This window comes from Leucoraja erinacea, chromosome 9, assembly GCF_028641065.1.
Source record: "Leucoraja erinacea ecotype New England chromosome 9, Leri_hhj_1, whole genome shotgun sequence".
Classification (NCBI taxonomy): Eukaryota; Metazoa; Chordata; class Chondrichthyes; order Rajiformes; family Rajidae; genus Leucoraja; species Leucoraja erinaceus.
Window position 1 is genome coordinate 9964776 of NC_073385.1, and position 13488 is coordinate 9978263.

Consider the following 13488-nt stretch of genomic DNA (forward strand, 5'->3'; position numbering starts at 1 on the left):
ACAGAACGCATTCAGATTTTAGTTTTCTTTTGATATGTATACTTCAAGTGCAATTCTCTACTGATGTGCCAGGAAATGTATTAATATGTAATTTTTGAACAAGCACGTAATTCAGTTGCTGAGCAAGATATTTAAAATATGATTATTTGGGGGAAATTCTGTGGATGAAGATGTACACACTCACTGGAGATCCAGTCAGGGGATTTGGAGAATTGAGTAGAGAAATAGTTTTTGAAATCCATTGCCAAAAACAAATTAAATATGCTATTTGGTAGGATGTTTAAAAAAAAAATGTTGTATTCTATGTAGACTGAAGAAATTAATAGTGGAGATCAATAGGATGAATGATGCCCAGGATTTGTTGAACTTGCTCTGAAGATTTATTTCTGATTGTCTGTCCGGAAACAGGACTTGGGGAAAGTTACGAACAAGACATCAAGGCATTTGATTATCTTGCTTGCAATGACTTTTTACAGAAACCAATGTGAAATCAATTCCATGGCCCCAACCTCACTCAATTCTATCCCCTCCTCCAAATATTTACACAGTGATCTCTTGAAGGATAGAAGGGTTCCTCTTCCAACGCGTTCCAACAGCAGAGTACTCATAATCCAATGCTCATCCATTCAAAGACGTTTCTCTGGATTACGCTGACAGTTTGAAATTGACTCCCTTTGTCACTGACTCCTCAACTTGATGCAATATTATTTCACTCCATCCAAACCTAGAATTTTAAAAGCCTCCATTAAATTTATTTTTCTTTTTGGTGGATACTTTGTCAGGCTGCAAGTTTTATCGCATCACCTTGGAGAGTCTATGCTTGAAGGTTTCTATTTTATAACGCCCTTTGTTAAATTGCTATGCTGTTTAATTTTCATTTGAAAAAGCATGTTCACTAGTCTATTTAATCTGGATCTTGTTGAGTAATTATGTTAATTGCTCGTTGCAGTTTTAGAATGGAAAAAGTTAATTCTTTACGATCATTTTAGGAAAATAAGGGCCAAGGGACTCTCAGCTCTGACCAGGATGATGTTTACAAGCTGCAAAAGACCAATGAGGTAAAGAGCATCTTTCAAACAATTTAAGTGCTCCATTAAAATTAGGATCTCAATTCTCACAGTCATCTTAAAATAAGATATCTGCGTATGAAGGCATGTTACGTAGCTATTACGTGTAACTAACTAGCTGTAAGTGCACTGAATTATCAATTGAAAGAAGTGAGAGGTGTTTTCCCATTCCAGGTGCATTGACTTTTTTCCCCAATTTCTTTGGGCGGCACAGAGGCGCAGGGATAGAGTTGCTGCCACACGGCACCAGAGACCCGGGTTCGATCCTGACTACGGGTGCTGGGTCCTCGTAGTTTCTTAAGGGTTTGGACAGGCTAGATGCAGGAAGATTGTTCCCGATGTTAGGGAAGTCCAGGACAAGGGGTCACAGCTTAAGGATAAGGGGGAAATCCTTTAAAACCGAGATGAGAAGAACTTTTTTTCACACAGAGTGGTGAATCTCTGGAACTCTCTGCCGCAGAGGGTAGTTGAGGCCAGTTCATTGGCTATATTTAAGAGGGAGTTAGATGTGGCCCTTGTGGCTAAGGGGATCAGGGGGTATGGAGAGAAGGCAGGTACGGGATACTGAGTTGGATGATCAGCCATGATCATATTGAATGGCGGTGCAGGCTCGAAGGGCCGAATGGCCTACTCCTGCACCTAATTTCTATGTTTCTATGTATGTTCTCCCTGTGACTGCGTGGGTTTTTCTCCGGGTACTCCAGTTTCCTCCGACATTACAAAGAGCTGCAAGTTTGTAAGTTAATTGACCTCTGTAAATTGTCCCGAGTGTGTAGGACATAGAAATAGTGTGAATGGATGATCGATGGTAACTCCATTTGGCAACTACACTTCTTGGTTGTAGCCAGTTGGTAAGACTCTGAAATGTGACATAGGTGATGAGTGACAATCTTGTTATCATTGGGCCACTGGTCCTGAGGCCACCAACAATACTCTACTATTGGCCAAATGAAATCAGTGAATGTTGTGCGTTCATTGGTTACAAAGATCATTGTCTGTATAAATTTGCGAGTTGTCTTTGAATGGCTGGATAATTGTTGCGTCAACTCATGGAGTCCATTGGTCAAACCTGTTCAGGTATTCAAGTGATCCGTTACGTTGTTTAGCATGTTTCCACTCATTGAATATCTTTTAAAAGTATGAAGAATGCTTGTTATTTTAAACAAAATTGCAAAATTTATGCATCTGGTACATTGTCAAAAAGCCTTACAGCGGGAGGATGTTAAATTACCAATGGAGATGAACACCAAACACTAATCATCATTGTTAAGATTAGTAGCTCTTTATCACTCAGTTTAAATGCATTTATGCACAACATTTAAAAAATATAGTTAAGCTATTTTAATTTTGCCTGTGGAAATGTGGAAATGAACTCCCTTATGTGAAAATCTAGTGGTATGTGTGTTTCATCAATGAATAGTTGCAGCATTCCAATGAACTTGTAGCCAGCTTCCCAGATGAATTGGAATCATACACTTCATGATTAATGTCCCTCGTAAAACATATTAATAATAGTAATGCTTGGTCGATGTGGCACTAATGATTTCCAATTGGCTCATTATGACAGGAGGTGAAGCAACAGCTCAGTCGGGAGATTGATGAGCATCAGCATGAGTTGTCTACTCTCCAGGATGTACATCAGCAGAAAATAACTACTCTGACAAATCGACACAGGGGCGAGCTTGCCGAATACGAGGAACGGATTGAGGAGCTGGAGCAGCAATTGCAAGGTTAGAAGTAACTGCTTTAAGATGCATTGTCATTTGACAGAGAAACTATTGACAATTATAACAATAACATTTAAATGTTCATTTTGTGATGATGTGAAAGTATATGTGTCTCACCTGTGGAGTATTTACATTAAATTATTTAACAACAAAATTACGTGCAAAGTGTATACCTGGTTAAATTGTCATGACTGGCTTTTTAAATGTGCGGTGACCTGGTGGCCATGCTCAAAACCACCCTAGTCTATATACATGCACTTTTACAATTTCTTTATTTTCACCATATTTCCATTAAGGAAGGGAATTGCAGGTGATTTTTTTTGCTTCATAGACCTCTAAAGGTCAAGGTGCCTGAAGTTGTGTTGTCTCCATCACAACACAACACCATTTTTACTGGGGAATTAACTTGGCATGGACTTTCAATCATACAAATTGTATCTGAAAGAAAAACAACTGTGTATATTGGGCAAATATATATACTAGCAACTATGTTGAAGATGAGCTAGAGTAATCTGATGCAACATCCTTTTGAGGTTGGCTTTCAGCCTATTAACTAAGAATTAAGGGCCTGTCCTACGAGCGTGCGACTGTATGCGGCAAGCACGACCAAACCGGAAGCAATGGCCGCGTGGAGGTCGAGTGATCCTGTACGAGTTGACGTGAAGTTCGAGCGAAGTCCGCGGGAAGTTCGCGCCTGACGTACGGCGTCAAGACGCTGCGTACGGCGCCGAGACGCTGTGCTCGCCCCTCGAGGCGGTGCGTATGACCTCAATGGGGCTGCAGGCCGGCAGGCTGTTGCCGCGCGGAATTTTTGGACAGTGTTAGTTTTTCGGAGCCCCGCGTAATGTCGGGACCAGCTCCGCACAACTCCATACGGCTCCGTCGATCGAAGTGGGACCAGCCCCGCTAGGCCGTACGGCTCAAGTGACCACATTAGGTCGCGCTTGCCACATGCGACCGCTCGTGGGACAGGCTCTTTAGGTGTATGCCATTTAGGACTGAGATGAGGAAAAATGTTTTCACCCAGAGTTGTGAATCTGTGGAATTTTCTGCCACAGGAGGCAGTGGAGGCCAATTCATTGGATGTTTTCCAGAGAGAGTTAGATGTAGCTCTTCGGACTTACGGAATCAAGGCAAAAGCAAGAACGGGGTACTGATTTTTGGATCAGCCATGATCATATTGAATGGCTCGAAGGGCCGAATGGCCTACTCCTGCACCTATTTTCTTTGCTTCTAATTGGATTTGGATTCAATCACTCCACAGTTGAAAGGATAATGTGCTAATGCCACTGCATCTTATGTACGAATCTTCATAGTATATGATTTAATTACTTTGGTAGCGTTTGGTACTTCCAAGACTATAAAATGTCAGTGCTTTAAATGAGGCTGGTGTGACACCTGACTGGATCCAGACTTTATTGATCGGAATTGAGTGTTTTTTTGTGATCATTTATGTCGCCTCTAAATCAGACAGCAAACCTTTGGTTAAATTATCTAATTACTAACTAAAGAGGACGTACAACCTTGAGAGGAGGAATGATTAAGATTTTATTTTCAGGCTGCTTCTGATGTAATACATTTCCATTTGGATAAATTTGAATAGTTCACATTTACGGAAACCATGTGTCCTTAGCTGATGAATTGCAAGGGTGAATAAAGATGAGTTTTGTTCCTTTATAATTTAACAATATTTTCCACATTGACTGTTACAGATACAGAGAAAGACCAGAAAGGAACAAATAACTCTCACGATGTATGTATTTGCCAGTGGCTTCCTGAGTAATGTCTTTTTATCTGATGTTTGTTTTAAATATTCCTGCTCTTTCTTAAAAAGGCAATGGGGTATGTAAGGTAAAAAGTGTATACTGAATTTGGGTTATCCTGCTAATCCCATAGTGACAATCCCATAATCACATAGGGATCTTTTAGAAACTTACAAAATTCTTAAGGGGTTGGACAGGCTAGATGCAGGAAGATTGTTCCCGATGTTGGGGAAGTCCAGGACAAGGGTGCACGATAGAGGGGAAATCCTTTAGGACCGAGATGAGAAAAACATTTTTCACACAGAGAGTGGTGAATCTCTGGAACTCTCTGCCACAGAAGGTAGTTGAGGCCAGTTCATTGGCTATATTTAAGAGGGAGTTAGATGTGGCCCTTGTGGCTAAAGGGATCATGGGGTATGGAAAGAAGGCAGGTACAGGATACTGAGTTGGATGATCAGCCATGATCATATTGAATGGCGGTGCAGGCTCGAAGGGCCGAATGGCCTACTCTTGCACCTATTTTCTATGTTTCTATGTAAACCAAAGTGATCATTATTGATGAGTAGTTTAAAGTTGTATGTTATGAGGCACTGTAAACTCTACCTTGGTTATCTGTAAAAAGTAAATAATAGAAAGCTTAGCGGGTCTGAGTTGAATGTTCATTTGAAGAGCTCAAAGGACAAATTTCAATTAGTAAATTAATATCTGTATGAAGTATTAATCAATAAATAATGAGTTACAACCATAATTTTTTTTGACATATGCATGTTAGATGACATTCAAAATAACTTAAGAATTTTTAGTTGAACAAAAAAAATCCCAAAATCTTTGAACATTTTAATTTCAAAAGAATGAAAACAGGCCATTCACCCCACGGTTGCACTGATATGTGGGCACACATCCATATTAATCCCATTTTCCTACACTTGGCCTGTGGCCTTCTCTGTACTTCCTAAATGTTGTGAGAGCTACCACCACCTCAGCGTTGATAGTTTTTCACACTTTTAATTATTCTTATGCTCTGCCCTGGATGGATTGTGATCTCAGATCTTTTAATTTGTCGTGCTTATTTTAATTCGGATCAGGGGTTGGTCAAAATTACAGCACAGTGTCACAGACTTTAGATAATCAAAACGAGGGAAATAAGATTCCAATATCCTTTGGTTCAAAAGGTTTTAAACATTTTATAACATACTGCATTTATCATACAGTTGTGAACCTGGGTTTTAGGATGGACAGTGACTTTAAATTAGATCGCCAAATATGCGCGGTGGTTAAGTCCAGCTTCTTTCACCTAAGGAAGCTGGCGAAGGTGAAGCCCATTCTCGAGCGGCAGCATTTTGAGACAGTAATCCATGCCTTTATTACATCTAGGCTGGATTACTGTAACGCGCTCTATTTTGGTGTTGCTCGTTCTTCACTGGCTCGACTCCAGTTGGTTCAGAATGCTGCTGCTCGCCTTTTAACAGGGACTCGAAAGAGGGAGCACATATCGCCAATTCTGGCCTCCCTACACGGGCTCCCGGTGCACTTTCGGGTTCATTTTAAGTTACTGTTATTTGTTTTTAAATCTCTGAATGGGCTCGCCCCGCCTTACCTCTCTGAGCTGCTCCACCCATACACTCCTGCCCGGTCCCTCAGGTCAGCTGGTCAGCTGCTCCTGGAGGTACCGAGGTCTAGTCGGAGGCTCAGAGGGGATAGAGCCTTCTCTGTTGCTGCTCCGGCACTCTGGAACACCCTGCCGCTGCACATCAGACAGGCCCCCTCACTGTCCATCTTCAAATCCAGTGTTAAAACGCATTTGTACTCCCTGGCTTTTGACCATGCCTGAGGCTTTGCTTCTGTTTGTGGTGTTTTTGATGTTTCTTTATTTTACATGTCTTTTCCTACTATTTCTTTTGATTGTTATTTTTGGTGTGTATTAACTTTTTTGTCAATGATTTGTGATGTACAGCACTTTGTTGCAGCTATGTTTGTTTTTAAAGTGCTCTATAAATAAATTATTATTATTATTATTATACGTTATCATATAAGCTGCTTTAATATTTGATCGAAAAATTGTGTAGCTTAATTTTTGTTGTGTTTTGTTAAGAATAATTTTAATGGGCAAGAAGATGTTCAAGAACTGAAAGCAAGCCTGCACTTATTGAACCATGAAAAAGAAGAGCTACAAAAAGAAAAGGTTGGCATTGTAACTTGACCTTTGTCAGATTGCTATACATTTGAATGCTTTTTGAAAGTGGTGTTTGAAAATCAAGATGGTTTCTGTATCACAAACGGCTTTATCAAGGCCATTAGGGTAGATCAATTAGGTTGTGGAGAGAATAAGATCTGTGGTAACAGCAGTTGCAAACATCTCTTGAAAGTTGTTTGTGAAACATATGCTTGTGTATCCAAATCTCTTGTCCTTTGTGATATGGCATGTGCCCAAACCAGCAGAGTGGTAACAACACACTTACTTTAAGGTGAGTTATCTTGTTCAATATGCTACATATGAAGAGTTTATTGTATATGTAAAGTCCTTTCTAGTTAAGACTAACAGCCATCCTGTGTTGTCTAATAATCAACCAGTGACGATTCCCAGGGCAAAGAAACATAAATGGAGATTTTTGACATCGGTGTATCCCCCAAAACAAAATGCCTGGCAATTGAAGATCAGAAACAAGTCTATGTACATGTACCCATTGTCACAGGAAGGTGAAAAGCACCGTTAATAAATCGGCAACTTATTTGGCACAATAATGGAAAATCTGGAGAAATGAATATGTTACTGGCAGTTCAAAATGTTGTGACTGAATTTCTGATAACTTTGCAAAGCATAATTGCCTAGATTTGCTAGAGTGTGGTTGTTTACTTGTTAAATTGTCACCAATCTCCTTGCTGATATTTCTACGCACCCTGAATTGTGTCAGGTGTCACCCACACTTAAGTTCTTAGGTTTTGGTATGTGCTTACAGGGTAATAGTGCGACCTTTATTTTGGACAGCAGTGAACTGAGTTGACTGGAAATATTATAGTTTCCAATGGTTCTATTGTATGGAAAATAAACTAATATTAACAACCCTAGAAACATGGAAAATAGGTGCAGGACCATTCGACCTTTCGAGCCAGCACTGCCATTCAATATGATCATGGCTGATCATCTAAAATCAGTACCCGATTCCTGCTCTTTCCCCATATCCCTTGATTCCTTTCGCCCTAAGAGCTAAATCTAATTCTTGAAAACATCCAGTGAATTGGCTTCCACTGCCTTCTGCGGGAGAGAATTCCACAGATTCACAACTCTGGGTGAAAAAGTTTTTCCTCATCTCAGTCCTAATTTCCCTACCCCTTATTCTTAAGCTGTAACCCCTGGTTCTGGACGCCCCCAACACCGGGAACATTTTTCCTGCATCTAGCCAGTCCAATCCTTTAAGATTTTTAAACATTTTCTTAAGATCCCCTCTCATCTTTCTAAATTCCAGTGAATACAAGCCCAGTCGACCCATTTTTTTCATCATATGTCAGTCCTGCCATCCCGGGAATTAACCTGGTGAACCTACGCTTCACTTCCTCAATAGCAAGAATGTCCTTCCTCAAATTAGGAGACCAAATTTGCACACAATACTCCATGTGCGGTCCCACCAGGGCCCTGTACAACTGCAGTAGAACCTCCTTGCTCGTAAACTCAAATTGTCTTGCAATGAAGGCCAACATGCCATTAGCTTTCTTCACTGCCTGCTGTACCTGCATGCTTTCTTTCAGTGACTGATGTGCAAGGACACCCAGATCTCGTTGCATCTCCTCTTTTCCTAATCTGACACCATTCAGATAATCTGTCTTCCTGTTCTTGCCACCAAAGTGGATAACCTCACATTTGTCTACATTATATTCCATCTGCCCACTCACCCAACCTGTCCAAGTCACCCTGCAGCCTCCTCATAGCATCCTCATCGCACTCCCACTGCCACCCAGCTTTGTGTCATCCGCGAACTTGGAGATGTCACATTTAATTCCCTCGTCAAAATCGTTAACATGTATTGTAAATTACTGGGGTCCCAGCAACGAATCTTGCGGCACCCCACTAGTCACTGCTTGCCATTCTGAAATGGACGCGTTAATTCCTACTCTTTGCTTCCTGTTTGCCAACCAGTTCTCTATCCATGCCAATACCCTACCCCCAATACAATGTGCTCTAATTTTGCACACTAATCTCTTGTGTGGGACCTTGTCAAAGGCTTTTTGAATGTCCAGATACACCACATCCACTGGCTCTCCCATATCCATTCTACTTGTTACATCCACAAAAAAATTCCTGAAGATTAGTCAAGCATGATTTCCCCTTTATAAACCCATGCTGACTTTGACCGATCCAGTCACTGCTTTCCAAATGCGCTGCTATAACATCTTTAATAATCGACATCTCCAAGCACCTTTCCCAATATCGATGTAAGGCTATAATTCCCCGTTTTCTCTCACTTGTTTCTGAAAAAGTGGAGTTGCATTGGCTACCCTCCAATCCACAGGAACTGATCCAGAGTCGAGAGAACATTGGAAAATGATCACTACATTTGTCTTCACTAATATTTGTGTTTTTACATATCTAAAGAAGCTTTTACAGTCAGTTTTTATATTCCCCACAAGCTTTCTTTCATGCTTCCCCCCTCTTATCCCCCTTGTCCTCCCGTTGAGTGCTAAATTTCTCCTAGTCCTCGGTTTGCTACTTCCTCTGGCTAATTTGTATGCCTCTTCCTTGGATTTAATGCTTTAATGCCATGTGAATATTGTATTGCTCAGAAATAACTTACTTAACAGTCTTATGATCTTTGTTGTAAAAATGCACTAAAGATCTTCCAATTCATTTTGAATGCTTCACATATTTTAGATTGCCGATCTCTTGATCAATATGGCATTACAAATGCCAATATGATCACTTGAATGTGTTTCAAACTGTGTGGTATTGAGTGCAAATAATAAGCAAAGTTGTACACTTTTTAATGGCAGGTGGCTTTCCAACAGGAGCTCGCGAACCTGCAGGCTAGCCAGCGGAATGAATCTGACCTTAATAGTCTGGCCTTGGAAGTGAGTGAGCTAAGACACAACTTGTTGACCAAAGAGAGTGAGCTGACGGAGATATCCATGCAGAGAGACACGTTAATGACAGAGTTGGAAGAATTGGACAAACAGAATCAAGAAGCTACTGAAGTATGTCTGGTACTGTTCATTATTTATAAGAGACTCATAATTTAAAAGACACGCATTGCAGCCCCTGAAGTGAAGTGCAGCTCCTGGTGTAAAGTGTCAAAACTAATTTTCATTTGCATCCATAAATGCGTTTATGGCAGAAAATATTTTCTTCATGGGCACAATGTAAACAGAAAGGTCTACTTTTGAATTGTCATTTTCGGTCAAATCTATTTCTCACCTAATCCGATTGAAAAGATGAGCAAGCAATCTGATCTCAACTCTATTTCAATACAGTGGTATTTGCAGACACTTGAATTTTACTTCGGAGTCACGTGAGTGATTCCGTGAAGATCCCAGCCCAGTGCGCAGGTGCGGCATTATCGCACAGCTGTGCAACGCGGCCAGCGGGAGTCGGCAGCTCCCGCATCCAAGGACGTGAGGTAAGTACTTACCTTAATCGGGCCTTGTGGTTTTTTTGCTCCAGGGGGAGCAAAGTAGAGAGGAAGCGGCCCCCGTTCGACTCCAGCGAAGGAGCCGACAGTGGAGGGGGAAAGGCGCTAACGGGACCGCACAGGCTGCGGACCGCTGCAGGGAGCTGCGCTGATGCCGGTCCGCTGAACAGCTGTTTGGTTAACAGCAGCGGACCGGCGGGAAATTAAAAAACCCGACCGGCAGCCCTGCAGACTCCTGACAAGGAGAATCGCCGCCCGGGAACCGCTACAATGCCGCCTGAAAAACGGCAGGCAGCCTCTACATACAGGTAAGACAAAAATCTTACCAATTTACAGGTTCTACAGGAGCCAACTTCCTCCAAACTGGAACAGGTTGGAGACAGCAAAAATAAGTATGTCTGTCTCCCCAAGCCAGAGGAGGTCATGGAGTTCAACACCTCCAGGAAAAAAGGGGCACTGGCTGAATGCCAAGGGAGCTGACACTCCTACCCCAGTGCTATTGCACTAGCCATCTCCCTTGACGAGGGATTGATGAAACAGCGGAGTTTGAGCTATGCCTCCTCCAATTTATAGTACACCCTTTTGCTCCCTCTTTTGAGGCTAGCTAAGGAGGCCAGGGCTGGGCTGGCTTAAACGCTGGGCAGGCGGACGAGAACAGCAGTATGCCAGGGGAGCAGGATCAGGAAGAGCCACTGGGTGTCGTGGGCCACTACATGGCTCCTCCACGCGACCATCTTCCCAACAAAGCCCTGCAGGAGCAGGCCTTTCTAGAGGCAAATCCGCAGGCAGCTGGGTCAGCAGACTCGCAGACAAGAGCTAAAAGCAGCGAATTCTGAAGCTCCTAACAGAAGGGTCAAGATGTCACCGCCTTTGCTCGTTTTCCACGGATCATACTCACCTGGCAGGCGAGACGCCATGATCACCAAGGTGGTTCTCCCAGGATGAGACTATCCCGTTGCACTACCAGGGTGCTGACGCCTAAGATGTTCCCAAATTTGGGATACTCGACTGAACAATGGTGCATATAAGACCTGCCCGCAACCCCAAATATACGGGGCTATGCAAACCGCAGCTGCGGGAAGAGAGGCAGCTAAACCTGTGCGCCTCATGAGGGCAGGCCATGGAACGAGCAGGACATCGCATCCAACACCCAGCTGGCAGCACCCCTCGGCATCCACCAGCAATATCAAACAAGGACTGGTGAAAGCCTGGCGACCGCTTCACATTACCCCCAAAGTTCTTTTAGACAGGGGCCCAGAGCGGAACGTGGGAAAATGCGCCGCCCCACCGACAGCACCAGCATACCAGCAAACTAGGCCTTCATGAAAAAACAATAAACATGGAGGTAGGTAGTCTGGTTCCTCCCAGTTTACACTAAATAAGGGTGTTCTACTAACTGCGGGGGGGGCATTTACACTTGTTGATAAAGCATGGGATGCTGTCACAAATAACTAAAATATACTCAACAGTATTAGTGGATAAAAACGAATTCAAATTGGGCATATTACCGCCAGTTCAGCAATGCGCCCAAAGGGCATTTTCTCCCTCTAAGAAAGAGAAGTGAGAAGGTCAAGCTGAACTAGAAAGGCTCATTACTAAACGGATCATGGGAGTAAACATGAACCATTGGAATTTGTATCGAATATATTCACCAAAACTACAAAAGATGGTGAATGTAGCATCATCATTGATCTAATATCACTAAATAAATCTGTTGAGTATATACACTTTAAGATGGAGACGGGTTTTTGTCACTGCCAGACATCTGATCTCCAAAGGATACCTATGGGGAGCATTGATATGGAAGATGCTAACTATCTTATACCCATACACTAGGATCATTATAGATACCTAAAAAATCTTACCTGGATAATGGATATCCCGGTTAGGGCAACTACGGGAGCATAGAGCATTCCCTATGGTCTAACCTCAGCCCTAAACTATTATAAATATTAAAAAATGGCCATGAAAATATTAAGAAAACAAGCATAATCATGGCATATATTGGATGATATCCTCATATTAGGGGAAACAAAGGAATTAGCTGTGGCAGCAGTTCTAGCTACGAAACAGCTCCCTAAAGCTCTGAGGTTTATCCTACGCCCAGATAAACCAGAATTGAAGCGTTAACTACCATGGATTATCTGGGCTTCAATAATAATTCCGTCCATATGACTGTTACTTTGCCAAGGTACTTGGGTCACTATAATCAAATCATGAATGTACCCACTGAAGCTATATCACAATTACGGTGGTGGGCAGACATATATTTGGCATAGTTTTCAGCCCTATTATCATCACCAATCCCAACTTGGTTATTAAAAACCGATGCCAGTACTTTAGGCTGGGGAGCAACTAAACTCCATATCCAGCACAGGTAACAGATGGACCAATTCACAAACATCGTTACTACACACACCGGGCATCAACTACTTGGGATTGGTGATCGCCTATTGGGCTAAAAAGCATATGCATTTCAAATGCAGCACGTACATATGTGGTTACGGATTGATAATACTATGGTGGTGGCTTATATCAACCATATGGGGAGCATAATAATCATTATTGTGCAACAAATTGGTCAAACAAATCTGGCAATGGTGTGTCAAAAGACATTTTAACTATCAGCTGCCTATGTCCTAGGAAGCTAGAACACAGTGGGAGACACCATGTCACGGGGTAAAATTTATGATAACATTGAATCGATGTCAAACCCAAGATATCTGCTAAAGGTATTAAGCAGTTTGAAAGCCAGATATCAATTTGGTTGCACAAGACGGAATCACCAGTAACCTATGTATGTGACTTAGGAACCAGATTAGAGGCAGCAGCGATAGATGCCTACACGCTGGAAGGGGGAATTTCTGCTTTGCCTTCCTCCCTTCTGCCTCATCAGTCGGGCACTTCGCAATACAGATGGGATCTGTCTCCGAGATATTGAACGTGCCCGACCGGCCTACACAGCCATGGTTCCCAGTTCATCACGACACGGTGGGCGAGTCACCTATGGATTTCCATAGTGGACCATGGTTGCTGACTCAACCCAGTATCAGGCACAAGCCACCCATGCCAGAAAAACATCAAACTCCTGGGTGCAGGTTTTGAATAGACCTTACCAGGGACTGGGATTATCCAAAGGAACCATTACCACCATGTCGGCATCCCTGCGAACAGTCACCAAAAGCTAACATGGGTAAAATACTGCCACGACGCAGGGACAACAAACTATTCAACCACTGACGTATTGGAGTTCCTGGAACATCTACACCATGACTAAAAGGTGAGTTACAGTGCCGTAAATACAGCATGGAGC

The 13488-nt window shown here is 42.4% G+C and overlaps 1 protein-coding gene across 1 annotated transcript in view; it reads left to right on the forward strand.

Annotated features, from left to right (window-relative positions):
• The window catches only part of trip11 (thyroid hormone receptor interactor 11), a 72508-nt gene that overhangs the window by 22465 nt on the left and 36555 nt on the right, over positions 1–13488 (forward strand). Inside the window, exons 5-9 of the mRNA XM_055640112.1 lie at positions 990–1058; positions 2635–2797; positions 4507–4547; positions 6650–6739; positions 9541–9741. Of these exons, the coding sequence (XP_055496087.1) occupies positions 990–1058; positions 2635–2797; positions 4507–4547; positions 6650–6739; positions 9541–9741 (564 nt within the window). The remainder of the gene's footprint in view (positions 1–989; positions 1059–2634; positions 2798–4506; positions 4548–6649; positions 6740–9540; positions 9742–13488) is intronic.